Source organism: Panthera pardus, unplaced genomic scaffold (genome assembly GCF_024362965.1).
Source record: "Panthera pardus isolate Hobbes unplaced genomic scaffold, ASM2436296v1 HiC_scaffold_12, whole genome shotgun sequence".
NCBI classification, from domain to species: domain Eukaryota; kingdom Metazoa; phylum Chordata; class Mammalia; order Carnivora; family Felidae; genus Panthera; species Panthera pardus.
Window position 1 is genome coordinate 1678623 of NW_026526677.1, and position 25471 is coordinate 1704093.

At 63.4% G+C, this 25471-nt stretch overlaps 3 protein-coding genes across 4 annotated transcripts in view; 2 read left to right on the forward strand and 1 right to left on the reverse strand.

The window, feature by feature from the left end:
- PRR33 (proline rich 33) overlaps positions 1 to 25471 on the reverse strand; it is a 63724-nt gene that overhangs the window by 4254 nt on the left and 33999 nt on the right.
- Positions 1273 to 8068, forward strand: LOC128776195 (uncharacterized). Its single transcript, XM_053900222.1, has 6 exons — positions 1273 to 1283; positions 1404 to 1488; positions 2170 to 2335; positions 4302 to 4557; positions 7220 to 7252; positions 7433 to 8068. The coding sequence occupies exons 1-6, from the start codon at positions 1273 to 1275 to the stop codon at positions 7593 to 7595; spliced, it is 714 nt and encodes a 237-aa protein (XP_053756197.1). The 3' UTR covers positions 7596 to 8068.
- TNNT3 (troponin T3, fast skeletal type) lies at positions 12798 to 20545 on the forward strand. Of its 2 annotated transcripts, none has more exons than XM_053899313.1 (9): positions 12798 to 12875; positions 15251 to 15296; positions 16212 to 16328; positions 16430 to 16507; positions 16652 to 16765; positions 16863 to 16972; positions 17091 to 17181; positions 18273 to 18313; positions 20333 to 20545. In XM_053899313.1, the coding sequence occupies exons 1-9, from the start codon at positions 12835 to 12837 to the stop codon at positions 20385 to 20387; spliced, it is 693 nt and encodes a 230-aa protein (XP_053755288.1). In that variant the 5' UTR covers positions 12798 to 12834; the 3' UTR covers positions 20388 to 20545. The 2 variants fall into 2 exon arrangements, with proteins under 2 accessions (XP_053755288.1, XP_053755287.1); XM_053899312.1 differs by lacking the exon at positions 18273 to 18313 and adding an exon at positions 18870 to 18910 and having other exon boundaries at positions 12799 to 12875.

Genomic DNA, 25471 nt, shown 5'->3' on the forward strand with positions numbered 1-25471 from the left:
TCCAGCACCTGGGAGGTGCTCAGTGAGGATTTGGTGGGTGGACAGATGTGGATGGTGGACGGACGGATGGATGGATGGATGGATGGATGAGTGGATGGATGGACAAATGGATGGATGGATGAGTGGATGGATAGATGGATGGATGGATGGATGGATGGACGAATGGATGGGTGGAGGGATGGATGGATGGATGGATGGATGGATGGATGGACGAATGGGTGGGTGGAGGGATGGATGGATGGATGTGTGGATGGATAGATGGTTGGATGGATGGACGAATGGATGGGTGGAGGGATGGATGGATGGATGGATGGATGGATGGACGAATGGATGGGTGGAAGGATGGATGGATGGATGGGTGGAGGGATGGATGGATGAGTGGATGGATGGACGAATGGATGGACAGATGGGTGGATGGATGGATGGATGGATGGATGGATAGATGGACGAATGGGCCGGTGGAGGGATGATAGATGGAAGGGTGGGTGGACAGATATGGATGATGGATGATGGGTGAAGGAGTGGAGGGATGGATAGGTGGGTGGACTGATGTATAAATAGCAAGATGGGTGGATGAATCTTGGCTAATGGATAGATGGATTGATAGAGAATAGATAGACGGGTACATGGGTGGATGTACAGAAGGTAGTTGGACAGAAAAACCATTGTATGGACAGTAGATGGAAGAAGCGATGGAGGGGCAGTCAGATCAATGTGTGCTGCATGGGTAGTAGGTGGCTGGCTGGCTGGGTGTGTTGGTGGGCAGATGGATGATGGTTGGATGGACAGTGGAAGGGAGGAAAGAAGGTAGTGAATGTGAGAACGGATGGGAACAAGCAGGTGGGTGGGTGAACGGACCAGCGTGTGAAGGCGGAGATAGGGCGGAGGGAGTGCTCCCCAGCCCTGGGCCCGCACCCAGATCTGACATTGGGCTCTGCTGCCCTTGTCGTCGGGGGAACCCACTGAAGAGCAGGACCACTGGACCTTTGGCGTTCTAGGTCCGGCTCTGCTGGGAACCTCCATTTTCAGAAGTCTCTGTGATTAAAATCGGCCTGCCTCCTGGAGGATGGAGTAAATACGGACCAGTCAGGAGCATTAACGCTCCACCAAGCCACAGCCATCTTTTCTTACCACGGCCCACCTTGGAGACTGCATCCAGGGCCGTCCTCTGCCAGCCGGGGCGCATCTCCCAGCGGGCACACCACGTTCTCCCTCCCCACCCAGCGGAAGGCACATCAGCCTAGGGGAGCAGCAGAGACGGCCACAAAGCCCATGGCGGCACAGTGAGCCGGGATCAGAGCGGAGGACGCCACGGGATGAGAGGCAGCGGGGGGGGGGGGGGGGGGGGACGGTGCCAGGAAGCCAGACGGCCACGCTGCCCTGACCCACCCCGGCCCTCTCAGGAGCCTCGCACCCCAGCCCAGCCTCGGGGACGGGGACCCAGGGCTTGTCTCCTCTGAGTATCTCCAAGCCCGCCTCCGCCATGACGTAAGACCCTGCCTCTCAGAGCCTGCGGGTCGGGGCCTGCGCGCCAGAAGGGTCCAGAGGTTCAGAAGGGCCCCTGCCCGAGGGGTACCTGGACCGGGATACCCAGGCACTGCCCCCCTGCCATCGGTCCCGCCTGCCCGAGAGCCCCACCCCAGCGCAGAACTCCAGCCCCGCGTGCGGGAGGCGGAACAGACCAGTGACCTACACACGGTAAAGAGGCACCCAGGCTAGTGGGGCCGCAGACGCACGGGGCTGTGGCAGGACCGTCTCTGAAGTGCTGTGTCAGCCGCTTCTATCTGGGGCCTGGCAGAGCCCAAGCCCGTGGGGCTGGCACCAGTGTGGGTGCCCAGGACCTGTTCAAGGTCCCTCGGGCCCCGCCACCCCACCCGTGCAAACCGGGGCCCGGACCAGACTGAGGGGCCCCGCTCTCCCCTGCCACCCTAGGGTCCCCCCTGAAGGTAGCCGGAGCCAAACTGCTCTGGGGCCGCCTCTCCCTGTCCCGGCTTCCTCCCTGCTCTGTGGCCTTGCTCAGCACCTCCGGCTTTGGAAGCCGCCCCCCACCATCCCTGGGCCCAGGGCCTGCGTGGTCAGTTCTCAAACCCTCTCTGGGGTTGAGATCCATCCTGCACCCCGACCAGGACTGGGCCACCCTTATCCCTTGCCCCCACCCCGGGCCCCCAGACCCCCTCCAGCCCTCCGGGGAGGCCCCTGCCCTACCCCTCTCCTCCCACCCCTGCCCGGCCAGGCCAGGTGGACCGGGGTGTGGATTACCTGTCGAAGGTTCTCGGAGGCCTGCGGCCTGTCCAGCAGAGCCTGCTCAATGCTGTCCGGCCGCACCACGGGCCTGGTGCCCTGAGGGGGAGGTCACGGATACCCAAAATAAAACCTGTGCTGTTCCTCCTCTGACCTCAGCGCCCGTTCTCTGGCTCGGCCCGTTCACGGGAGAGCACCTGCCAGGGGCCGAGGCCACTGAGCGGGCGGCCACCCTCCTCTGCTGGCCGAGGAGGGCCACTGCAGGGCCTGGGGGTGCCCGTCGGCAGGTGCCGTTCCTAAGAGCAGCAGGGGCAGCGGGCGGCTCCCGGGAGCAAGGTGGTCTGAGCGTGGCTGGGTGTGCACGGGGTTTCCTTGACCAAGCCCCAGCACAGCCTACAGACAAGGCCGAATGGTCCCGAACGTGCTGTCCCCACGAGTGTGCCCACGTCTGGGGGGGCAGGGGGTGGTGAGGACCCAGAGGAGCCAGCCTGAGAAGGGAAACCTTACCACAGGAAAGAGGCCACGGCGGCCCCCGGGAGCCTCGTGGGGCCCTCCCTAGAAGTGAGTCTTGAGGTGGTCCCGCTGGGCAGAGTTGGCCAAGGGTCAGCTGTATGTGGCTCCCCGAAACCCTGGCCCATCCGAGGATCTGGGCAGCTTGGGAGACAGCATCAGACGGGAGGAACAAGTTCAGACGGGAACGGGGGGCAGGGGGCAGGGGTGTCCCCAGTAACTCCAGCCTCCGCGAGGCAGGAGGGAGAGGGTCCCTGCCTCCCCCTGCTGTGTGACAGTGGGCATGCCTCTCCTGTCGTGGGTCCTGTGGCCTTATCTCCGACTTGCAGGGATTGAATGAGGTGCCAGCAGAAGCCTTCTGGAAGCTTCTGAGGCCCCAGAGCAGGCAGAGAGCTGGGTGGAGCTGGGGCTGGGGCGTGCAAGCCCCCCGACGTCCTTGACCGGAAGCCTCCTCCGTGTCTCCCCGGGGCTCACCCCGGTCCTGCGCACTGAGCAGACCCCACCGTCGGTGCTCCTCCCTTGCCTGGAGCCCTCGGGTCTGGAAGGAGGTGCCGGCCTGCTCTGACCCCTCTTCGTGTCTCGGTTTCCCTAATCCGAGGGTCAGGCCCGTCGGAGCTCATGGCCTTGCCAGCTAGCGAGGGGACCATCAGAGGCCCGGGAAAGGTGTCTGCCGGGCGGATGGTGCCATCTGGAGTTCTGTGGACAGAACGGCCAGGCTCCACAGGCACGTGGCGGAGCCCGCCCTGAGCAGCACGCTGAGTCTGGCCTCGGGGAGAGAGGACCTCAGGGTCTGGACCCCCAGACGGCGGCTCCCAGGCTGAAGGAAGGGGTACGGCCCCGGTCGCTGGGGGAGACCCAGCAGGACCGCCAGCAGTCGAGATCCCGTTTGGGCTGTTTCTTCTCCCACCCGTCTGTCCTGTGCCCCAACAGCACCCACGCAAGAGCCAGGCCTGGTCACTAAGTGGGGCGCAGACAGGACAGAGGCCTGGCTGAGGACGCCCAGAGCCCTGCTCTCCACGGCGGTCTCTGGGACGCCAGGCCGCGTGCTCTGATGGAGGACGCAGGTGGGCCTGGGGCAATGTGCCCACGCCCCAGACACCGTGGGGGGCGGGGGGCAGCTGGACTGGGGGAGTCGGGGCCCCCGTCTGGGACCCCACAGCAGCCTGGCCCAGAGAGAGCCTTGGCTGCATCCCTGGGGCCACTCCGTCCCTCCCGTCACCCCTCCTCAGCCCATCAAGAATGTGCCCGCTGTCGGGGGAGTAAAAATAGAAGCTGACACTTCCCGGGGAGGAGGGTGGACCTTGCCTCCGTCTCCAGACACGTCCCCCACATCCGCGCCTCCTCAGGCCTCCTCCTCTGCCGTTCCTATACTTGGTAAGGGGCCTGCGTGGGCACGGCCCCTTCCCGCCTGCCCCACATGCCCGGCCACCCAGCCCCTGGCCAATGGGCTGCTGGGAAAGATCAAATGTCACTATAACATGAGGGCGTGAGCTGAGCGGGCAGTGCCTGAGCCGGTCCTGTCCACAGGGAGCTCTAACCCTTCTCTCCAGACTCAGCCACAGGTCGGTATGGCCCAGGGCTGGGCGGGGCCGGCCCGGCATCTGAGGCACGTCTTGGGTCCCGGGGTGCTGAGAGGGGCCAGGCCGTCGTGTTCGCACATGTCTCAGCTCCGAGCGTGGCGGCCCGGAGAGCCCACGAAGACAGCCCAGGGTCCCAAGGGTGCTGGCGCAGAGGGCGATGCTCTCTGGACGTGGGGGAAGCCACTCTGAACGGGAACGCGACAGCTGGGGTGGCCCGAGGAGGAAGGTGGGGGCTCCCTGGAAGGAACGGGGCAGAGGGCTGGACAGAGGTGCCCAGGAAGGGCGCTGCCCACAGCCCCGAGGGCCCCCGGGCGCCGTGTCCTGCCCGCCCCCCCAGCCCCGGCCCATCTGGGCCTTTCCCCGGGGACTCCAATAAGCTGAGGGCACCAAGGCCAGCCCCTCGCACAAGCTGGGGGTTCTTGGCCTCAAGCAGTCATTGCCTCCAATCCTGGCATTTGTAGAGACGAACACGTCGGGCGGCTTGTGTAATTCATCCCCAGGGGCAGCTCCGTGAGGAGGGGAGGCCGGGACCCTCGCAGCCCCAGGGGCACCTCCCAGAGGTCAAGGACAGGGCCGGACGGGCCCAGGCAGGGGGCGCAGTGGGGACCTGGGCCTGTGTCCTCGCAGGGTGGAGGGCATGCTCCCCAGGGCCCCGCCCCTGCTCCTTGCCCTCCCGCCTCCCCCTGCCCCATGCCGTGGGCTCAGCTGCCCTCCTGACTTCGCCCAGACCGGGCGCCCGCACCTGCTGGTGTCCTCAGCCACCGGGGGAAGCCGGGCCAGGAGCCACTGCAGGATACAGTGGGGGCCCAGCCGGGGAGTGGTGACGCGGCCGGGGGCTCACAGCCAGTGAGGACAGGGCCTCCCACCTTTCCCACCCCATCTCGTCACCTGGGAAGGAGGGAAGGGGGTATGTGTCTCCAAGGAGGTCTGACCTCAGGGGCTATTTTCACTGTCGCCCCCGCTGAGGGATGGGCTTCCTTCCCAGCTGTCGAAATGCCGTCCCTGCCCTCTGGCACCCCCCACCTTGGCCCCTCCCCGACAGACAGTGAGATGAGGGGACAGAGCAGCCCTGTGATGTGTCCTTCAGGGCTCCCCTGGCCAGAGGGGCAGGATGCAGGAGAAGTGAGACTTTGCCAGGGGCTTGCGGGCACCCTGCCCGGGGATATGGGGGTCCTCCTGGGCACCCCCTTGGACACCAGCCCAGAAGGCAGGAAGGCAAGATGCAGGAGGTCAGGCAGGCCTGGGACACCTGCGGGGGCTGGCGGGGAGCTGGCCAGGAGGAGACCTGAGCTCCGTGGCTGCCCTCTCAGCCCCCCTCCCAGCGTCTTGGGTTTCTGGGCAGAGGTGTCTTGGCTAATTTGGGTGCCTATTTCTGGACACCTCAGCTGCCACTGGCTCCTTAAAAATAACCAGCCCCTGGGCTCAGGCCACACCAGCCCCCACTTGAGGCTGCCGACAGGTGTAGGGCCCTGGCCGGGTCGAGGGGGGGCCAGCAGGGCGAGGCCCCGGGCTCCCATGGAGCCTCCCATCCTAGAGAGTGGCCCCCGGCGGGCTGGGGTGCTGGGCACAGGGCCCACGGGGAGAGACGGGGCCCGGGAACAGGGGGAGACCCCAGCTGTACACGAGGCGGGAGGCTGTAACCAGAGGGGGCGGCCGAGCCCTCTTCCAGGGAAGAGCCACGCGCTTCCCCGGGCTGGGGTGGGGGGAGCAGCGAGCTGTGGGTTAATTCTGCACGGAGCTTAAATTGCTCTGGGAAAATTAACATTCTTGACAGAGGCTTCGGAAAACTGTTCCCACCTTAGCGCTGTGATGCTCAGGCCTCCTCGGATGATGAGCTTGTGTTTTCTTATACGCAGCTCCCTGGGGGGGCACGGCTATTGTCTTCCACTAAGCTGTGATATGTTGTCATGAACTTTGTGTTTTAAAACCCCGGGCCAACAGTGTGATACAGCTGCTCAGAGCGTTCCCAGGCCCCGGGCCGCCTCAGGCGTGTGCGGCGGCCAGCTCACGGAAAGAGGGTCCCTGAGCGCACTGGCCTGGCGCGGGCCGCACCTGCACACGTGAGCTTCCCTGCAGACATTGACAAATTCAAGAGCGTCCGAGGGGCCTGGGAAAGCAGGCCGGGGAGGGCCAGCCAGATGGGGCCGTCCACTCCGTTCGCGCTTGGGCCCCGGGCTGGGGGCACGCGGCCGCGGCCAGATCCCGTCCCCGTGAGCCCGGGGGGAGGGGGGGGAGATGAGGAGACGGAACGGCTCGTACGTTCTTGTGATTTGGAGAGAGGGGGCTGCACAGGGCCCTGGGGGATGCCCAGGGCACCCCAGAAGGAAGACGTGGGGTGTCTGCAGGAAAGCATCAGCAGGGGAAGGGAGCTTGGAGCTCACACCGGGAGAGGCTGTCACAGGGATGGCGGGGGCCGGGCACACGCACTGGGGGAGCTGGGCTCTGTAATCTAGGGGCTCCTGGGGAGCCCCCCGACCTCGGCCCAAAGGCACAGCCCACCACGAAGCGGGTTTTGAGTCCGCGTCAGCAGGGTTTCCCTGCTGTCCAAAGCAGCCTAGACGCCCCTCCTCGGGGAGTGCTATACAGAGGATGTGGGCCCTGGGTGGGGGTGGACGCCACGACCTTCCAGCATCCCGTCCAACTCTGCGATTCCAAGCTCCAGGCTGGAGCCGGGGCAGGAAGGGGGGCAGGGTGGGAGCAGAGTCCGGCGAGGAGGGCCGTGGGGGCCTGGGGAGGAGGCCGGCCCAAGGCCGGACACTTGGCCTCCACCCTGTCCTTGGACGTCCCCTCCTCACACCCCCAGCCCTAAGAGCCCAGCGCTCGCCCACGCCAGCACTCCTAGACCAAGGCCTTCCTGACTGTCATCTTGGTCCCCCCCCCCCCCACAGAAACAACCCTCCCACCATGTCGGACGAGGAAGTGTGAGTACCAGTCTGAGTAGCTGCCCACCCCGTGTGGGCCCCTGGACCTGAGCTGTGTTCAGAGGCCAGAGGACCTGCTGGTGTTTGTTACGAGCCGCTGAGTGAAAGCCCACCTCACCCGTTCTCTCTCTCTCTCCCCCCCCCTCCCCTTCTCTCTTTCTCACCCTCTACCCCCAGCAGTGAGCAGGTGGAGGGTAAGTGTCAAACCATCTCCTCTCTGCGCCCACCCCAGACGGAAAGCTCACACTTGAGGCAGGCCCGTCCAACTGTTGACAACGTGGCTGTCCTTGGGGACCCCTGGCGGGGAACCCCAAGAAGCGCCACGGTCCGCGGTGGGCGCTAGACCGACCCCCTCTGAACATGGGCTCCCCACTCCCGCCCCTGCGGCTGGGACCCCCTCTTTCTCCAAGGACATGTCCCCGAGATGTGGTCACATGAAAACCCTGCCCCGTATGCCCAGCCTGTCCCGCTGGCTCTCCGGGGCGGCGTCCGGGAGGGGGTCCCGGGCCCTGGCCGCCCCTTCAAGCTCACCCAGCAGGACCTGGGTGCCCCAGCACCAGACCCCCCCAGCCCTGCGGGCTTTTCTCCCCTGGAGCTGGCGGCCTCCTCGGGGCCCAGGGACCCCCGGTCCCCATCCTCAGGGTTCCGGGGCTGGGGCAGCTGGCTCCGGGCCCCCAACCCCCCGCTGACACGGTCCCTGTGTTCTATCCCCTTGCAGAGCAGTACGAGGAAGAAGGTAACTCTGGGAGCCCCGCACGCCCCCCACCCCGACCCAGCGACCCCGCCGCCCCTTAGCTCAAAACCTCCGCTTGCGGCTCGGCCACTGGACTTCGGCTCCCGGAGCCCGTCCGTCGGTTAACTGTGTGTCTCATCATTAACTACTCTCCGACGTCCCTGCTGACCTCCCGTCTCTTAATCCACTAATAGAAAATCCTTCGTTCCTGCACATCCCCGTGGTGCTGCAGGGACTGAGCTGACACGTGCCGGTTAAGGCTCCCCCTCACCGACATCAAGGGCCGGGTGGTGTGGACCCTGCTTGTCCCTCTCTCTGTCTCCGTCTCTGTCCCCGTGTCTCCGTCTCTGTCTCTTGCTCTCTCCGTCTGACTCTTTCTCTCTGTCTGTCTCTGTCTCTCCCTCTGTCTGTCTCTGTCTCTCTCTCTGTCTCTGTGTCCCTGTCTCTCTCGGCATCCCCGCCTTGGGGCATAAGCTTCGGGCCGATCTGGAGCCCCCTCCCTCGCTTGGGCTGGCGTCTGGGGGGGAGGCCCGCGGTCGTGCCTGGGCGGGTCCGGAACAAAGGGGTGCCGCGGCACCCCGGGAACCGTGCGGGAGGCGTCCCCGCACCCTCACCAGGCTGGGCCGTGAGGCGCTCTGGGTGCTATGTTCTGGGTTTTGAACATGTTTTGAAAACACTTTGCTACCCCGACAACGTAAGCAAAACGTTTCTTTTTGTGTCAAAAGGTGGAAAGACTCCTCTCTGAGTGGGACGCGTGGTCCTGGGGAACTGCCCCTTCCCCAGCGAAGGCTCCCCTGCCCCCATTTCCGCCGAAACCCTCCCACACAGACACCCCCGTGTCAGGGCAGGCGGGTGGCCGCGGTCCCACGACCCCAAGGAGGCGGCAAAGGGCCCGAGGGTGCTCACGGGACAGAGGCAGCGTCCAGGCCCCGTTCTCCCGGGCTCACCACCTCCAGCCCGGAGCACCCACTGCCCCTTCTCCCCGAAGGCCCCCTCCCGCCACTGCGCATGCTCCCCCCTAATGACTGTCCTTGTTTCCTCTCTCCCTCCTGTCCCGCGGCTCCCACCTCAGAAGAGGCCCAGGAGGAAGGTAAGTGGGGTCCAGGAGCCCGGCCCCCACGACACCCTCAGCCCTTCTGCCCCCCGCGTGTCCCCACCCCCTAAAGACGTGCCGTGTGCTCTTGGCCTAACCTCTCCTCTCTCCTCCCGCCACCCGCACGCCCGGCGCCCCTCCACCCGCAGAAGTCCATAAAGAAGGTATGAAGACACAGGACTTCTGGTCCCCATGTGGGGCCCGGGCCTGGCTGGAGCCCACGCAGGGCGGGGGAGAGGGCGGGGAGGCAGCGAGGTGCCAGCCAGCAAAGGACTCCCACATGTGGCCCTAACATCACCCACTAACCTCGGCCAACGCTTAACCAGAGAGGGGGGGTCCCCGGGGCCACGCACCCTGTGAGAGGCGGGGCCGCGGATGGGCCTCAGGCCCCGGCACGGGGAGACCGGGTCAGTGGAGGCCTGGCCTCACCGTCCTGGAAACATCCCTCCCCTGAGGGTGGGTAACCGAGAGCCCACGGCCGAATGTGACCCCTCGACCGGGTCGGGGCCCGAGCCAGAGGGCGGGTGACACTGTCACTCCCTGGCCACCCCTCCACCATGCCCCGCGGGCCCCTCTTCAGGAGCCGGGCGCACAGCGGCAGGGTAGGGGATCCTGTGCCCGGATGGGCGGGCTGAGCAGCCGAGCGTGTCCCTCGGAGGCTAGACAACAGGGCGGTGGGTGCCCTGCTCTGGGGCCGTCGGGAGGGGTGACCCCTGGGCTATAGGCCCTGCCCTCAGGACTCACGCCGCTACCTTACCAGGCCGCAGCCAGAGGCTGCCAGCCCCCGTCAGCCCTTCCCGGGGGGCAGAGGAGAGGCGGGGACCCCAGTGTCCCCCACAAGCAGGGGTCTGCCACTCCACCCTGAGCCCTGCTCCCGGCAGATCAGCGAGGCAGGGACAGGATCGGGGAGGTGGGGGGCGGCAGTGCCCATGAACGCTGACGGTGCCTTGCTGGCTTCCCGCACGCTCCCCGCCCCTTGGCCTCGGCCGCTGATCCCCCGCCCCCCGAGTGGCGACTGGTGTTTCCATTAACCTGGGATCCTTCCTCCTTTGACCTCTGACCCACGCGTGGTGTTGCCTCTTGTTCCGTGGCCCTCCCTAACCTAGAAGTTCATGAACCAGGTATGTGCCATGACTTCAGTCCCGTGTGGGTGCCTGTGCACACGCGTGACCACGTGCGGGTGTGGGCAGGCACCCAGGGGCCGAGTAACCTACTCACAGTGTGGTTCTGCTGGGCCCCGCCACCCCTCACCCCTGTCCCCCTCAGTCTTTGCCGAGGCTCACAGCTGATTTTCTCTCTCCCCCACCCCCACGGTGCCGTTCTGCTGCTCACCCAGAAGAAGTCCAAGAAGGTATGCCCTGCCCCTGCCCCCCCCATCCCCGCCCTCCCCCACTTGCGGCCTGACTCCCGCCTCCTTCCCGTGGGCTGAGGACGAGGTGGGAAAGGTTAGGTCCTGGGTGCTGGCTCCGGTAAGACTGACTGGTGGCCTACAGGCTTCCTCCTGGCCCCCTGGCAGACAGCATTCCGGGGTTGCGGGGATGAGGCCCTTCCTGGGCCCCCGGCAGGCAGGTGGGGGTGGCCAGCCGGAGCCTGAGGGCAGAGCCCACGGCAGGGCGCTGGCCCCCAGAAGAGGATGCCGAGGTCCACTAGGACCCTCTGGACCCGACAGGTTCTGGTGGAGAAGAGCAGAGGGGGAGAGACAGGACAGCGCCTCGCCCTGCCCCAGAAAGCACATCAGAGAGGGGGCGTCAGGAGGGGTGAGGTCGAGGGGAGGGTGGGCGGCCACATGGGGTGAAGCGGAAAGTCAGGCTGGGGCCCCAGGCAGGATGGCGGTGACCTGGAACAGCCGGGGGCCTCGCGTGCAAAGGGGCAATCAGGTCCCACATCCCACCCAGCACATGGGTCGGGGCCAGACACACCCTTGGTGGGAGGGGGCCCCCGGGCGGGCCGTGCCGGGGTGGAGGCCAGGGAGACGCGGGTTCGAGTCAGGGGCCCGAGCTGTCTGCAGTCCCTCCCCTCGGCGGGGCTGCGGGGGCCTCCTGGCTGGGCCTGAACCCTGAGCACAACCCTGAGCGCGTCTTCCCTTCTCCGGCCTCAGAGAGGCTGCCCGGGGTGGGGGGCGGTGAGGGGTGCTGACCCCGGGCTTGGTGGGCAGATGCTGGGCTGCCTGGGTACAGGGGTCTGGGGAGCAGTCCTGCAGGGGCTAGAGGTCACCAGGTCACCCTGGGACCCACCTTGAGACAGAGAGTCAAACAGGCAAGTGGGAGTGGGGTGGGGGGGGCTCCACCTGGGGGAGCTTTGCAGCACAGCCCCCCTAGCTCTCGGGGGCAGCCCCGGGACCTCTCCAGCTGGGCCCCCAGAGAAGGCAGACAGCTCAGAGGCGCCCCTTCCCCTTCCTTCTGCCCCTTGGTCAGTTTCCTGCTCCCAAAGCACCCCCTCCTCCCACCCAGTTTCCCCCACGCTCTCAGCCCCCCGCCAGGGTGCTGTTTGTGGGTGTGTGGCAGGCTCCTAAGTACCCCGGGTGAGCCCAAGCCGAGGGGGACACGTGGAGGCACGCCAAGTACACGTGCAGCCGGACCCCCCCCCCCCACCCCACCCCTGGTCGGCCAAGGGCACAGGCAGGGGAGCAGGTGGTCAAAGGCAAGCTCTCAGCCCGGCCTCTCTGGGTCATGTAGGCTGAAGGCAGTACGGTGGACCCTTCATCTCTCTGAAGGGCCCAGAGCGGACAGCGAGGCACAAGGGTCAGGCAACTGTTAGACATCTGCAGACCCCAGGCTGTGTCCCCACCAGCCAGGACCTCCCCAAGGCCGGAGGCGGGGGATGGGGTGGTCAAAGGAAGCAGCCCCCGCAGGAGGGCAGCCAGGCCCAGGCAGGCAGGTCGGGGAGGGGGGTAGCGTGGGGACTGGAGATCTCAGCGTGGATGGCCCCACGGCAGGCCCCCCGAAGCACCCACCCTCAGCTGCAAGGCTCCCAAGTTAGGGAGGGTCTCAGCTTTCCCAGATGGGCTCTGCCAGCCCCGGTGGACAGACTCAGAGAAGCCAGGGGCCCAGCCTGCCAGGGACGTCCACTCACCACCAGGCCTCCCCATCACGGCCGCCCTCAGCTCCTGCGTCCGGTCCCCAGACAGCCAGGGCATTGGTGGGGTCCTGGTGCTGTCCCTGGCTGGCGTCGGCCCCCATGGCCCCTGTACCCTCGGCCCCCGCCTCCCCAGAGGAGCAGAGGGAGGGTGAAGGAGGCAAGGGCCCCTGGCTGGACCCTTAGAGAGGACACACTGGGTCTGTACCCCTCTCCCTCGCCCGCCTGTCTGTCTTCCTCCCGATCGCCAGGCCGGCTGCTCGCATGGCGTCCACCGTGGGGCACAGCTGCCCAGGCCTCGCACACACTGTCCAGTTCCTATTTCTGCCCGGCACAGAGGTGGGGTGGTCAGAGGGGACCAGGTGCCTGGACAGGGGGTGCCTCCTCTCTTCCTCCTCGATCCCCCGAGGACGCCGTGCCCCTGGAGTCCGTTCCCTCCTTCCTCCCTCGTTCCCCCTCCCGTGCCACATCCTGGTCCACACGCCCGAGCTCTCCTCCTGGGACCCCACAGGGACTTTCTCTTGCTGCTGGCGGGCAGGCATATGGGTGGTAGGCTCGGCTGGAGGGGGAGAGGCAGGCGGGCGTCCAGGCAGGAGCCCCCAGCCCCCAGCCGGGTGGCCCCAAGGGGCCTGTGGGCAGGAGCAGGCCACCAGGCTCATCCGGTCTCTCTCCCCTCTCCCCATGCCGGCGCCGCGGTGTCCAGAGGAGAAACCGAGACCCAGGTGAGTGTGGGGCCCGGGCAGGGCTGGACACCAGGGTGGGCCGGAGGCAGGGGGCACCTGGGAAACTGGGGTCCCGTGGAAGACAACGCCTTTGGGCTCTGTGGGGGACGAAACCCCAAACCCCTTGGAGAAGGTGGCTGCTTCTTTGCTCCCTGGTTGGGTGTTTAAAGCTCTAGACATCTGGTGAAGGTCCTTGATGAAAATGGGGTTATTTGGTGCCTTCCCCCCAGGCGGGGAGCAGAGACGATCGCTGGGGGTACGGTGGGGCGTCCCCACCCATTCGTCCAGTGTGGGCAAGGAAGGCTTTCTGTAAGAGGAGGCTGGGGGGCCAAGGGAGGACGGGGAACAGGGGGTCGGGGGAGACAGGGCAGAGAGAGGGAGGCACAGCGGAGCTCCCCTCCTGCTCCCCGGCCCCCACTGCGCGCGGCCTGCGGTGGGGTTCTCCCGGCCCTAGACGTGAAGCACCCTTGAGAGGGGCTGGAGGGAGGGTCTTGCCCTGTGGCCCCTTCAGAAGAAAACCGTGAGTGGACCCACCGCCCCCACTGGGGCCTCTGGGGAGCCATCGTCCTGGTCTGGATGGTCTTTCCCTCCTTTGACCTGCTTGTGAGTATTTCAGGGATTTGTTTTTTTAACCCAAGTCTTCACCAGCACGTGCCCGGGGTTCGCGCCCACCTGAGGAGCGCTCCGGGGTCCGGGGGGCTGCGGCGCGCTCCGGGTACAGCCAGCATATTTCCACCCACTGCACTTTATTTTTCTGCTATTTTAAATAAAGCTGCCGGGTCACAAGATATTTTCTAGCTTTAAAAAAATGTTTGTGTTTTCATTATGAAAATAAAACACCTCATTAAAGAAAATTTGGAAAATACGTAAAAGTCCAATGAAGAAAGAAAATCATCTATAACTCTCCCCGCCCGCCAGCCAGACTGCGGGAAAAGGCAGAAAAGAATAAAAGCCTTACTTCTTCCTACTCTTTCCATGCATAGGGCTCGGAAAAAAAGATTTAAACTCTGAGCCGTTTTTCAAACATCGTACTGTCTATACAACCTTCAATTCTGCTGTTTTAAATTTTAGCACTATTCATAAGTATTTTTCCATGTTTTTACATAGCCTTCTTAAATATTTTGAATGGCCACATAATATTCCATCAATTGGACAAACCATAATTTCTGGAACCGTTCGCCTTCTGCGGGACATTAAGGCTTCCCCCAATATTTTACTATCATAAATAACGCTGGGTGGAAAGCGTTTTCTGTCTTTCGGGTTATTTCCCTAGGCCACATTCCCAGAACTGGAATTACTGGGTCAAAGAGTATGAACGTCTTTCAGGCTTTTGACGTCCGTTGCCAAATTGCTTTCCACGGGGGCCGTGCCAGCGCGGGCTCCGACGTGGACGTGAGCGGGTCTGTGCCCCACGCTGCCGCGCCCGGGGACACTGATGGATGAGGAGGGCCTCTCGGGGCCGCTTCTGCTCCCATGCCTCCGATTACTCCGGGAGAGCCTCTCCCGCGCACTGCCTCACTGGCCGTCTTTCTTACCGAGACCTGGCATCGTGCACCTTCTGCCCATTTATCTAACGGCAAAGGCGTCTGCACGATTTCTCAGCCATCGGTCTGCACAAGGATATAAGTCTTCTCTGTACTCGCTGAAAATATTTTTCTAGTCTGGGTTGGGCTCCCCCCCCCCTTCCAATTTTTGCTTTTTTTTCACATACATAAGTTTTTCATTTGCATGGAGTCGTCTGGCCATCTTTCCCTTAGCGGGACCTTCTGGTGCTGCCGAGCTTAGAAAAACCCTCTCCTGTTCCAGCATTTGGGTCCATATTCAGACCCACTTTCTTCTGTGGCTTGTTTCAAACAACTGTTGTTGTCGTAACTCTTTGCTCCATCTGGAATGCACTGGGGGCAGGGCCCGGGATCCGGGGGCCTCGTTTCTTCCTCAAACTGCTTTCTGTCCAGCCCCCTTTCTTTGGGTCCCCAGGAAGACAGTTTAAAGAGGGGCTGGAGACACAAAAAGGGTCAGGATGGCCGTTCCCGACCACAGAGGCCAATGCCCCTCAGGGGTCTGCAGTGGCCAGCCTGTGTCTGGTCTGGCCTGCCTGCGCTTCTTTCTTTGTTTGAGACAGAAGGAGAGAGTGCCCTTCCTGGACAGACGGGGGTGAAACAGCCCTTTCGATGTCCAGATGTTGGCAATACAGAGGGACGCAAAGAGGCTGAACTCTTCTCAAAGGGGTCAGGCTGCTCTGGGGACAGTGGGTTACACGCCTGACCAGGACACACACACTTGTCCTCAGCTGGGTGCCCAGGGGGAAGGGTGGGAGGGCCAGACCCCTGGTAGGTCTCTACCTACCCCTGCTCACAAGCCTCTCTCTTCTTCAGACTCACTGCTCCTAAGATCCCGGAAGGGGAGAAAGTAGACTTCGATGTAAGTTTATGGGACCCGGATCAACATGGCCTCCATTCTCAGACCCCCAGCCTTCAGCCTACAGACAAGGCCTGGGAAGGTCATCTGCTCTCAATCAGCCAGAGCCAGAACCTCCTGGTTCCAGGAAACTCTGCCTTAATTTATTTCTGGACCAAAGGAAACTCCCACAGTGTCAGGCATCTCTCTTCCCTCCTCTCCCATCCACCCACCCATCCATCCACCCATCTGTCCATCCATCTGTCCACCATCCACCTACCCATCTATCCATCCATTCACTCATCCATCCACCCATCCAATCCAACCATACATTCACCCATCATTCGTCCATTCACTCATCCATCCACCCATCCATCCAACCATCTGTCCATCATCCATCTACCCATCCATCCAACTATATATTCACCCATCATCCATCCATTCACTCATCCATCCACCCATCCAACCACTCATCTGTCCACCATCCATCTACCCATCCAACCATTCATTCACTCATCCATCCACCCATCCATCCACCCATCCATCCTTTCACCCACCCATCCATCTGTCTATTCAATAAACTACCTCACTCACCAGTTTCCTCTCTGTCTGGCCCATGTGGAACATCTCTGAGGATGATAGCGGGGCCAAGTCAGAGCCAGTCCATCCCAGGAGTGCTGATGACCTCAGGGCTTGGCGGGGCCCCGATTTACCCACAGGGAGGGCAAAATTCCTACCCTGGGGCTAAGGGATCAGGTCGCCTTTGGGCCTCAGGAGGGCAATGATCATGGGAACATGGTGAGGGCAAAACGTCCCTGGCCACCCTCGTGTTGGCCAGAGGAGACAGGGCGCCCCTGCCGGAGCACGGGAAGGGGCCGCCTGCCGCGCTGGGGGGTCAGGCGGGAGGAGCTGGAGACGAGGGGCCTCTTCCACCCACAGGACATCCAGAAGAAGCGCCAGAACAAGGACCTCATGGAGCTGCAGGCTCTCATCGACAGCCACTTTGAGGCTCGGAAGAAGGAGGAGGAGGAGCTGATCGCTCTCAAGGAGAGAATCGTGAGTTGGGGCCCTTTTGGGGGGAGGCAGGGGCGGGCGGTCGCCCCGGGAGGGGGCGCTGGGGCTGGCGAGGCGAGGTTGACCTGCTCCTCCCCCCACAGGAGAAGCGGCGTGCGGAGCGAGCCGAGCAGCAGAGAATCCGGGCAGAGAAGGAGCGGGAGCGCCAGAACCGGCTGGCGGTGAGCCGGGGGCCCCTTCCCCGCCCCAGACCCCGCGCCCGCCGGTGACCGGGGCCACCGGCCTGGCTCCCCCTGTCCTGCGCGGCTGCCCCGGGCGGGTCCCCGAAGCCCGGCACTGAGGCCTCGGGGACGGGGTCTCTGCAGGAAGAGAAAGCCCGGAGGGAGGAGGAGGACGCCAAGAGGAGAGCGGAGGACGACCTGAAGAAGAAGAAGGCCCTGTCCTCCATGGGCGCCAACTACAGCAGCTACCTGGCCAAGGTGAGCGCGGGCCCTCGGAGCCGCGGCGCCGACCGGCCCCCTGTCGGGGTGCGGCGCGCCCCTCCTGAGGCCGGGCCCCTCTGCCATGTCCCCTCAGGCCGACCAGAAGAGAGGCAAGAAGCAGACGGCCCGGGAGATGAAGAAGAAGGTTCTGGCAGAGAGGCGCAAGCCGCTCAACATCGACCATCTCAGCGAAGATAAGCTGAGGTGGGGCCGGGAGGGGGCGGGGCGCTGGCTCTCCGTGGCCACCAGAGAGGGACAGCGGGTGGCCTGCGTCCCGCCTTCCGGCGCTTACCGGCCTCGCCGGCCTTTGCCGCCTTCCCAGGGACAAGGCCAAGGAACTCTGGGACACCCTCTACCAACTGGAGATCGACAAGTTCGAGTTTGGCGAGAAGCTGAAGCGCCAGAAATATGACGTGAGTGCGGACACCTTGGCCCTCGGGTCCCGGGGCGGCCACCTCCCTGCACCCGCACGGCCTCGGCGCCCGGGACGCCCACGAGGGCCGTCCTCACGGGGCCTGGCCGCAGGCACCCTCTGGGGCCGCCTCCGTGTCCCAAGAGGTCGGCCTCGCTCTGAGGGCCACAAGAGGAGCGGAGGGCAGAGGGGCCTCGGGGTCCAGGCTCCGAATCGCCCGGAGCCGGTGGACAGCTCGCCCCAGTATAGCACAATTTCCTCTAGCACCAGGGTGGCCTCCTTGGATCCCCTGGGGAGGCCCAGGCTCAGGTCCCCAAGCTGTCACCTCCTCGGGTCAGTGCAGGCAGGAGGGCACGCACCCCCCTCCAGCAGCTGGGAAAGGGGTCTGGGACTGAGTCCCCGGCAGGGTGGCTGCCTAGAGCCGCCCGGGAGGGGTTCACAACTCGGAACAGTGGCCCTGTGCAGATTCTGTCTCCCTGACGCCCCTCCAGTCCTGGGGAGGGGGCGCCGCCCTGGTGGCTGGGAGCTAACCTGCCCTGTGCACACGCGACCCCGCCCCGCCAGCTTCACCATCAGGGGCATGGTCCCCGCCATCCGCTGTCCTCCAGGGTCCCTGGCGGGAGATGGCGCACACCCCAGGGGCATCTCCCACGGCTGTCGGCACAGGCCGCCAGGAAAGCGGGCGTCGGGTGACTGGAGAATGCGGCTCCTTCTCGGGAGCCGCGACGGAGGGCAATTCGCCTGGTCCGTCTGTTTCCTCACCTCTCCTGGAAGGAGGAGGGGCACCGGGGCCGCCCCCGGAGCACGCGTGTCCCTTCCGCGCCCGGGGTCAGGGACACCGCCGCCCTCTCCTGACGTTCCTCTGGGAGGCCCGGCGTGAAGGAGGGGGCTTCACCCGCACGCGGCCCCCCTCGGGGTCCAGGGAGTCGAGTCGGGCACCCAGTGCCTCCCGACACAGCTGTGAGCGACCGGCAGTGGGTCCCCGGGGGCTGGAAGAGCCACGAGGGCCCCCGCCTGGGCTAGCCCAGCACGCGGCAGGGCCCCGAAGCCTCAGCCACCCACCCAGCCCGCTAACCATCTCGGTCTTTCTAGATCATGAACATGCGGGCCAGAGTGGAGATGCTGGCCAAGTTGTGAGTAGCCAGGGTCCACCCTGGACCGGGCTCGTGGTGTGCAATGCACGGTGAGCCTCTCGCATGGCAAACCAGGTTCGTGGAGGATGGCAGCGGAGGGCACGGGGACGGAGGCCGGCCTCCCGACCCCGCCTCCTCCCCACCACCTGCAGCCCGAGGCTTCCGAGGTCGCCCTGCTGTCCTTGCCGGCAGGCGGGGAAGGGCCTTGCCCGCCCCAACCAAGCCTCTCCGGGCGGTCAGGAGGAGGGAGCGAGAGGGCCGGCTCCGACCGGAGTCAGGGGCTCCGCGCGGCTCGCCTCCCTCCCCACGCCCCCGCCACGCGTCCTGCCGCAGGCCCGCAGGTAAGTGGCCGGCTCCAGAGCGGCTGCGTGTGTCGGCCCAGGTCTCCAGCGCAGGCCGCCCAAAGTAAGTCAGAGGCACGAGCCCCGGGGCCGAGGGGCCGCTGCCTTCCGAGCAGAGGAGCCAGGGCGCAGTAAGGCAGCAAGGCCTCAGGCGAAGAGGGCCACCGGCCCGGCCCTGCTCGAACTGCCAGGTAAGCCACCCGTATTCTTCACAGATCACCAACCTCAGGAGCCGCATCGATCAGGCCCAGAAGCAGTGAGTAACCCCCCCTGCCCGTCGCTCTGTGCCGGGCACACGGTGCCAGGGGGCTGGCCGGCTGCCGCCCCCCTGACCGGGGCCCGGCACTTTCAGCCGGTCCCAGGGGCCGCCGCCCTCGACGGTAACAACACTAACTGGTGGGCCACTGGCGCCCGCGTGTCTGGGCCCCGCACCCCCCGGCCTGCAGCCTCCTCTGGCCCCTCCTCACCCCAGAGCCCCGGGAGGAGGCCGCCTGGGGATTTGGGCCGTCCTGGGCCACCACCCCGACTCCCCAGCCGAGCGTTGCTCTGGAGGCGACCTGCTTGGCTGCGGGCCTCCCTGGCCCCCGTTTCTTCAGACGGTGAGCCCTCTGTCTGCAAAATCACCCGAGGTCCATGGGACCCACGACCACAGACGCCAGGAAAGGCCTGGAGGAGCCCGCCGCCCCCAGGGTGGGCGCTCCAGTGCCCCCTGTGCTGGGGTTTTGCCTCCCAGTCTGATCACTGAGCCCGTTCACACCCCCACGGAGTGCGGTGTCCCCAGGACCGCTGGCCGTTGGGTTTCTCTCCCTCCTCCACTGGCCCCTGACTCCTTGCTGCTCCCGGGGCTGGGCTCCTCCGCCCCAGGGGACTGACCAAGGGGACACCCTCCTCCCTGGGCTCTGTCATGGGGGTTGTGGCAGGCCTCGTGAGAGCCCTTCTGTGTGTGCCTGTGTGTGTGCGTGCATGTGCGTGAGGGTTCTCAGGCTGGCCCCTGCAGGACGCGGGCCACGGGCATGGCCACCAGCACCAGGGTCTCCCCTGAAGCCACAGCCAGGAGTTGTCCCCAGAGTGTCAGCTTCTGGGACCCACACGGCACCTTGACCCGGCACCCAGCTCCCTGCTGGCTGCCTGGTGTGCAAAGTCAGTCAGACAGGGCAGGCTCCTAAGGACCGCCATCCGGCAGGGCGCTGACCTTCCAGGCCCCGAGTCCACGAGGCCTGGCCTGCTGGCCCGGGGTCAGGGAACAAGGGACTGTCCTCAGCCTGTCCCGCCTCAGGAAGGCTGTGATCTGGGACGCACGGCACAGGCTCTTTCCAGGCCAAAGTAGCTGGGACAGTGAGAGCCATCTGTCCAGACAGCTTCCCTGGCAGGCTCCGGTCTGCCCGAGGGTGGCCCCCCGGAGCCCGAGCCCCTGGCAGGGGTTGGGGGGTGCCCTGGGCTCGCCGTTCCCTCCACTAACCACACTAACCGTCCTGGCACAAGGCGCCCAGGCCCAGCCGGGCCAAGTGCAGGTGAGTCAGCACTGCTTGAAATGTGTGCCCGGGGCTTGGGTGGGTGGGCTGAGCTGTCGGGGCCGGGGGGCTGCCGGGGGCAGGGCGGGGGGCGCTGAGGAGGATCTGGGCCAGGACCCCAACCCCCCCTACCCAGCCGCTCAAGACCAGCTTGCTTCCGTTTGCAGTAGCAAGAAGGCCGGAGCCCAGCCCAAGGGCAAGGTCGGCGGGCGCTGGAAGTGAAGCAGCCAGGGAAGCTTCCGGAGGCAGAGACCCTCGGCCCGTGCAGCCCACGCAGCAGCGCCCGGCCCCCAGACCCACCCCCGGGCACCCCCCACGTCTCTGTCCTTGCTGCCCCCACCTCCTGGGGCCTATGAATAAAGCTAGCAGGCTCCCCTCCACTAAGTGTGTGCTGACTCCTGGACGGGGCGGGGGGCCCTGGGGGGCCTGGAGGAGGGGGCCAGGGGGTGGCTTGGGAGGACAGGAGCGTGGGGGTGGTCACCCCGCGGGCCGGGGGCCCGCGAGACACTGGGCGCTCAACTTCGGGGTCGGCCCGGGAGACGACCGGGCCCTGGGCCCAGGTCTGGGGCGCCCCACCCCGGCTCTGCCGGCGGCTTCCACATCTGTCCCCCACCCTGCGGCCCACATGCCCCTCGGTTCCCCGCCTCAGCTGGGGTCTTTGCCCCCAGCCCCCGCCGTGAGCGGTCCCCCGCCGCCTGGGTCGGCTCTGAAGCCAGGTTGGGGTGGGAGAGCTTGGCTTTGGGAGGGTGTGGGAGGAGGGGGGCCGGAGCACACTGGGAGAGCTCACAGGCGTCCCCCGGAAACGTGGGGGGCAGACGCAGGGTCCAGAACAAGGGGGTGCACTCAGCCTGAGGGGCCTCTCGCCCGCGGAGGAAAGGAGCAGGAAAACACATTTCAGCGAGGGCAGACACAGCACACACAGACCGTTCTTTCTATATTATCAGACGGCACAGTGCACAACTGTGTAATAAATTTGAAAATCCTGACCAAACAGAATTATGGAAAATATAAATCACGAAAATTGGACGGAGACGTAGAGCCTCGCACAGCGAAGCATTCACGGAGGCGGCTTCAGAGCCCGGAGCCGCCCCTCGGGAGGGCTGCGCGGAGCCGAAGAACCCGAGAAGCACGCCTTCCAGAGACCCGCGGGGCGGCGGGACCCCGGGGCAAGGTCGAACCCCCAGGCGGCACGTGCTCACCCCAGACACAGGGCCGCGCCCCAGACGGACGCCCGTGGCGCGTGTGGGCGCCCCCCCCCCCTGCACACGCTCACAGATACACAGGCACGCGCGGGCCCCCCCCACCCCCGCGCCCCAGCCCCCGGCACACCCGTGGGAGCAGGTGAGATACACCAAGCGTGGCCCCTGAGCCTACTGCAGAGACTCCAAGGTGAAGGCCTTCGCCGCACAGACGGCAGGATCCGCCCAGCCCACGCCGCCGTCCCACCGCACGGCTTTCTTCCGAGAGGCGACAGCTGCCTGGGGAGACGGTCAGCCCGGGGCCAGGAGGGTCGGCTCACCCCGAGTTGTGCAGACACGGGCTGCCGGGAGCTGACCAGAACGCGGGCTACCACGGGCAACACGGACAGGTCCGGGATCTGAGCGGGAGGTTTGAAAGCACATCCCAAGTCGCCCACGGGTCAGGAGGATCAGAGTAGCGGGGGACAGACTTGAACCAGACAGTCAGGCGTGGAAGACGGGCATTGGCAGAAGCCTGTTCCTCCACCGGGGCACCCGGGGGGGCTCAGCCGGTTAAGCATCTGCCTCTTGGTTTCCGCTCAGGGCATGATCTCACGAATCTTGAGCTCAAGCCCCACGTCGGGCTCTGCACCGACAGCTCGGAGCCCACTTAGGATTCTCTCTCTCTCCCTTCTCTCTGCTTCTCCCCTCCTCTCTCTCTCTCTCTCACTCTCTCCCAAAATAAATAAACTTGAAAATCTAAAAAAAAAAAAAAAAAAGAAAAAGAAGAAGGTTGTTTCTCTAAACCAGAGTACACGTGAAGCATTTTAGAAGCTGCCTGGGACCAGCGCTTGGAGCCAGCAGTCAGCCCCCTGCGGCCAAGTGGACCCAGGCAGGGAACTTATTAGCGTGTGTTTAGAAATGTCAACACATCTGGGGCCGAGCCTGGAGGCCGGGCTCTGCCGAGCAGCGGGCCAGGCTGGAAAAGCAGGGGAGAGACCCCCCCCCAACCGCTCGTGTTAAACATCTAATTCAAGAAATCAGAAGATGGGGCGCCTGGGTGGCTCAGTCGGTTGAGCGACCGACTTCGGCTCAGGTCACGATCTCGCAGTCTGTGGGTTCGAGCCCCGCGCCGGGCTCTGTGCTGACAGCTCGGGGTCTGGACCTGCTTCGGATTCTGGGTCTCCCTCTCTCTCTGCCCCTCCCCCGTTCACGCTCTGTCTCTCTCTCAAAAATAAATAAACATTTAAAAAGTTTAAAAAAAAAGAAAGAAAGAAATCAGAAGAGCCAAAGATTGGTTTTGCAAAAGAACTAGTGAAGTGGTCCTACTTGAATCACCAAAAATACTAAGAACTTTTTTAAATGACGTCACGACCGAGGGGGTCCCCTCTGATGCGAAGGTAGTTTTATATTGGCAAGCAAGCCTTCCGGGGGATTCTTGAGACATTCACCGAGCGGAGGCTTGGGGGAAACCTGGGGGAAACAGAACACAGTCAGTGAAGGCGATTCTCAGCCAATTAAGAGTCGAAGACGGTTTCCTTGGAGCGAGGAAAGCATCTTCCAAACGCCTACAGCAAACATCGCCCTCAACGAGGAAATGTTTCAAGACTCAGGCAGGAATGTCACCTGCCTCCTCACAGTCTGGGTGTCTCAGCCAGAGCTTCGGGGCGAGAAAAATAAACTGCCAGAAAAGGGGGTCAAGAGGCCGAGAAAAATTGTATCTTGTCCTACCTACTTGTGCCTTAAAAACTTGCCAGCATTTGGGGCGCCCGACTGGCTCGGTCAATGGAATGTGTGACTCTTGGTCAGGTTGTGAGTTCGAGCCCCACGCTGGGTATAGAGAGTCCTTAAGAAGAAAATCTTAAAAGAAGCTGCCACCATTCACAACCAAATAGTTGTCTACCAAAAAAACCCCCAAGAAAATAAAATCTGCAACTCTAAATCAGAACGAAGAGTTCTGTATAGGTGTGCGCGAGCGTAAGATAGAAAGATCGAGAGTTAGGCGACAGTGTTTAAAAATACCATTTACAACAGGAATGTGAAAACATACAATAGTAAGTACAAATCTAGGAAAACATGTGCAAGACAAGCAGACAGATGATAAAATCGCATTATTGAAAAGTATCTAAACAGCATGAATACCTACAGGCTATTATATGTTCCCTAAGACGAGGAGTAATGTATCAAAACTATTTGCTCTCTCTAAATTAATCCACGAGTTCAGGGCAACTCAACCATGTTCCCGCAGGGATCCACGTAAATTCATGCTGAGTCTAAATGTGTGCAGAAGGAAAGGGGACTGTGGACAGACCAGACCACGTGAGGGGCAGCGCCGGCTCCCAGACGGACACAGACACGGACATGTGGACACAGACGTAAGTATGGACACAGACACGGACAGGGATGTGAACGTGGGAACAGACACAGAGAACGACGCAGTCACGGTCACAAGCACAGACACAGGCACAGACACGGAGGACAGGCACATGTGCGGGGCCATGGGCGCGCCTGGTGTCGGGGCCGTGGGGGGCGTGGGGGGCCCGGGACGGACCAACACCGCGAGTAGTAAAACAGTGCGCCCGCCTCTTCACACCGACCACCGAAAATCAGCCCCCCTGCCAAGTGAAGACCTAAATCTGAGAAGGAAAACATTCCAAGTTTCAGGAAGCAGCTATAGGAGAGCATAGCTCCCACTAAGGGAATTTCTTGAACCAGGCGTAAAACCTCCGCACCGTGAAACGGGAGTTCAGTGAAGTCCAGAGGCATAAAGAAAGTCTTAAGAAGGTGAACCTCTCCAGGTTAGGAAGCAGAGCGCAGGTGAGCCAGCTCTCAAGGCCTTGGTGGGTTCAGGGGCCCTGGACTCAGGCAGGGCCACGGAGCCAGGGTGCGGTCCGGCAGGCAGAGGGGCTTCCCGGGAGGACACGGGCCTCTGTCCTGCTCCCTTCGCCCCGCCCTCCCGAGCTCCAGGGACAGGCAGAGGGTCACCATGAAAGCTCATTTTGGTGACGTGGGCTCCGGACAAGGGACTCCGCGTGGGTCCTGCCGTCTCTTTTCTCACATTTGCACCAAATGACGCCATCAGCCGAGGGGAGCCACCAGCCACGTCTTAGGAGCACATCCCCGATGAAGGCCAGTGTTCAATATACAGAAGGAGCTTCGGGGCGCGTTAGGAGACGCAGCAGCCTTGACTACATGCCACATCCAAACCCAAAGTGACAGAGAACGTTTGTGACACTTGTATCAACGGGGCGGTAGTGGAGATGTGGTCATGGAGGAGGAGGTCCTTGCTCCGAGACTTGTCTGGGAGTGTCCTTCACGGCTCAGGAAGGGAGAGAGGTAGGGACCAGATGTAGCAAAATCGAGTCTGCAGATGGAAAGCTCTAGCACAGTGGTGCACACCTGTGCTCAGGTGCAGGCGCAGAGACAACTGGGCGCTGTGCTAGGGAGCAGATACCGGGACGCCTGGTCAACTCCAGGAAGCCTGCCAGTTCTGGTTCCTCTCCTGGCACAGATTACTGTTGGCAATTCCAGAACGCTGGAACCTTCATCCAGGGGACAGCAGACAGGTAAACTGTGGGAGATTCACAAATGGACTGTGCAGTTAAAACACAGGACCTGCAGTTAAATGCAACCACTGGCAAATCGTGAAAACACAACATTGGGGGCGATGAGTCAGTTGCAAAAGGAAAAAATTACTTACATAACATTTTTAAAAATATGAAAACAAGGGGCGCCTGGGTGGCTCAGTCCATTAAGCGTCCGACTCTTGATTTTGGCTCAGGTCATGATCTCATGGTTTGGGAGTTCGAGCCCCGCGTTGGGCTCTGTGCTGTCTGTCTGTCTCTCTGTCTGTCTGTCTGTCTCTCTCTCTCTCTCTCTCAATGGATAAGCTTTAAAAAATATGAAAACAAATTATATATGCCTAGATGTGAGGAACACACATCTCAGATGAACAGTTCCCTCCAGGGGATTTTATTGTGAAGGGGCGACCCAGAGCACCAAGACAGGGTTCATCATGTTTTATTTCTTAAGCCAAGTGGTGGGTGCATAGATGCAGGTCCTTCCTATTTTTATTTCTACCTCCTGGTGTATCTGAAATAGTTCCTAATTGTTAAACATCGGGGGGAG

Bases quoted from the DNA above. Each gene is read 5' to 3' on its own strand.
- TNNT3 (XM_053899313.1), top strand. From the start codon at position 12,835: ATGCCGGCGCCGCGGTGTCCAGAGGAGAAACCGAGACCCAG. The intron at 16,766-16,862 runs GTGAGCGCGGGC...ATGTCCCCTCAG, and splicing joins ACAGCAGCTACCTGGCCAAG to GCCGACCAGAAGAGAGGCAA. The intron at 16,973-17,090 runs GTGGGGCCGGGA...CCGCCTTCCCAG, and splicing joins CTCAGCGAAGATAAGCTGAG to GGACAAGGCCAAGGAACTCT.
- LOC128776195 (XM_053900222.1), top strand. The intron at 2,336-4,301 runs GTGCCCTGAGGG...CCTTCTCTCCAG, and splicing joins CCGGCCGCACCACGGGCCTG to ACTCAGCCACAGGTCGGTAT. The intron at 7,253-7,432 runs GTGAGTACCAGT...TACCCCCAGCAG, and splicing joins ACCATGTCGGACGAGGAAGT to TGAGCAGGTGGAGGGTAAGT.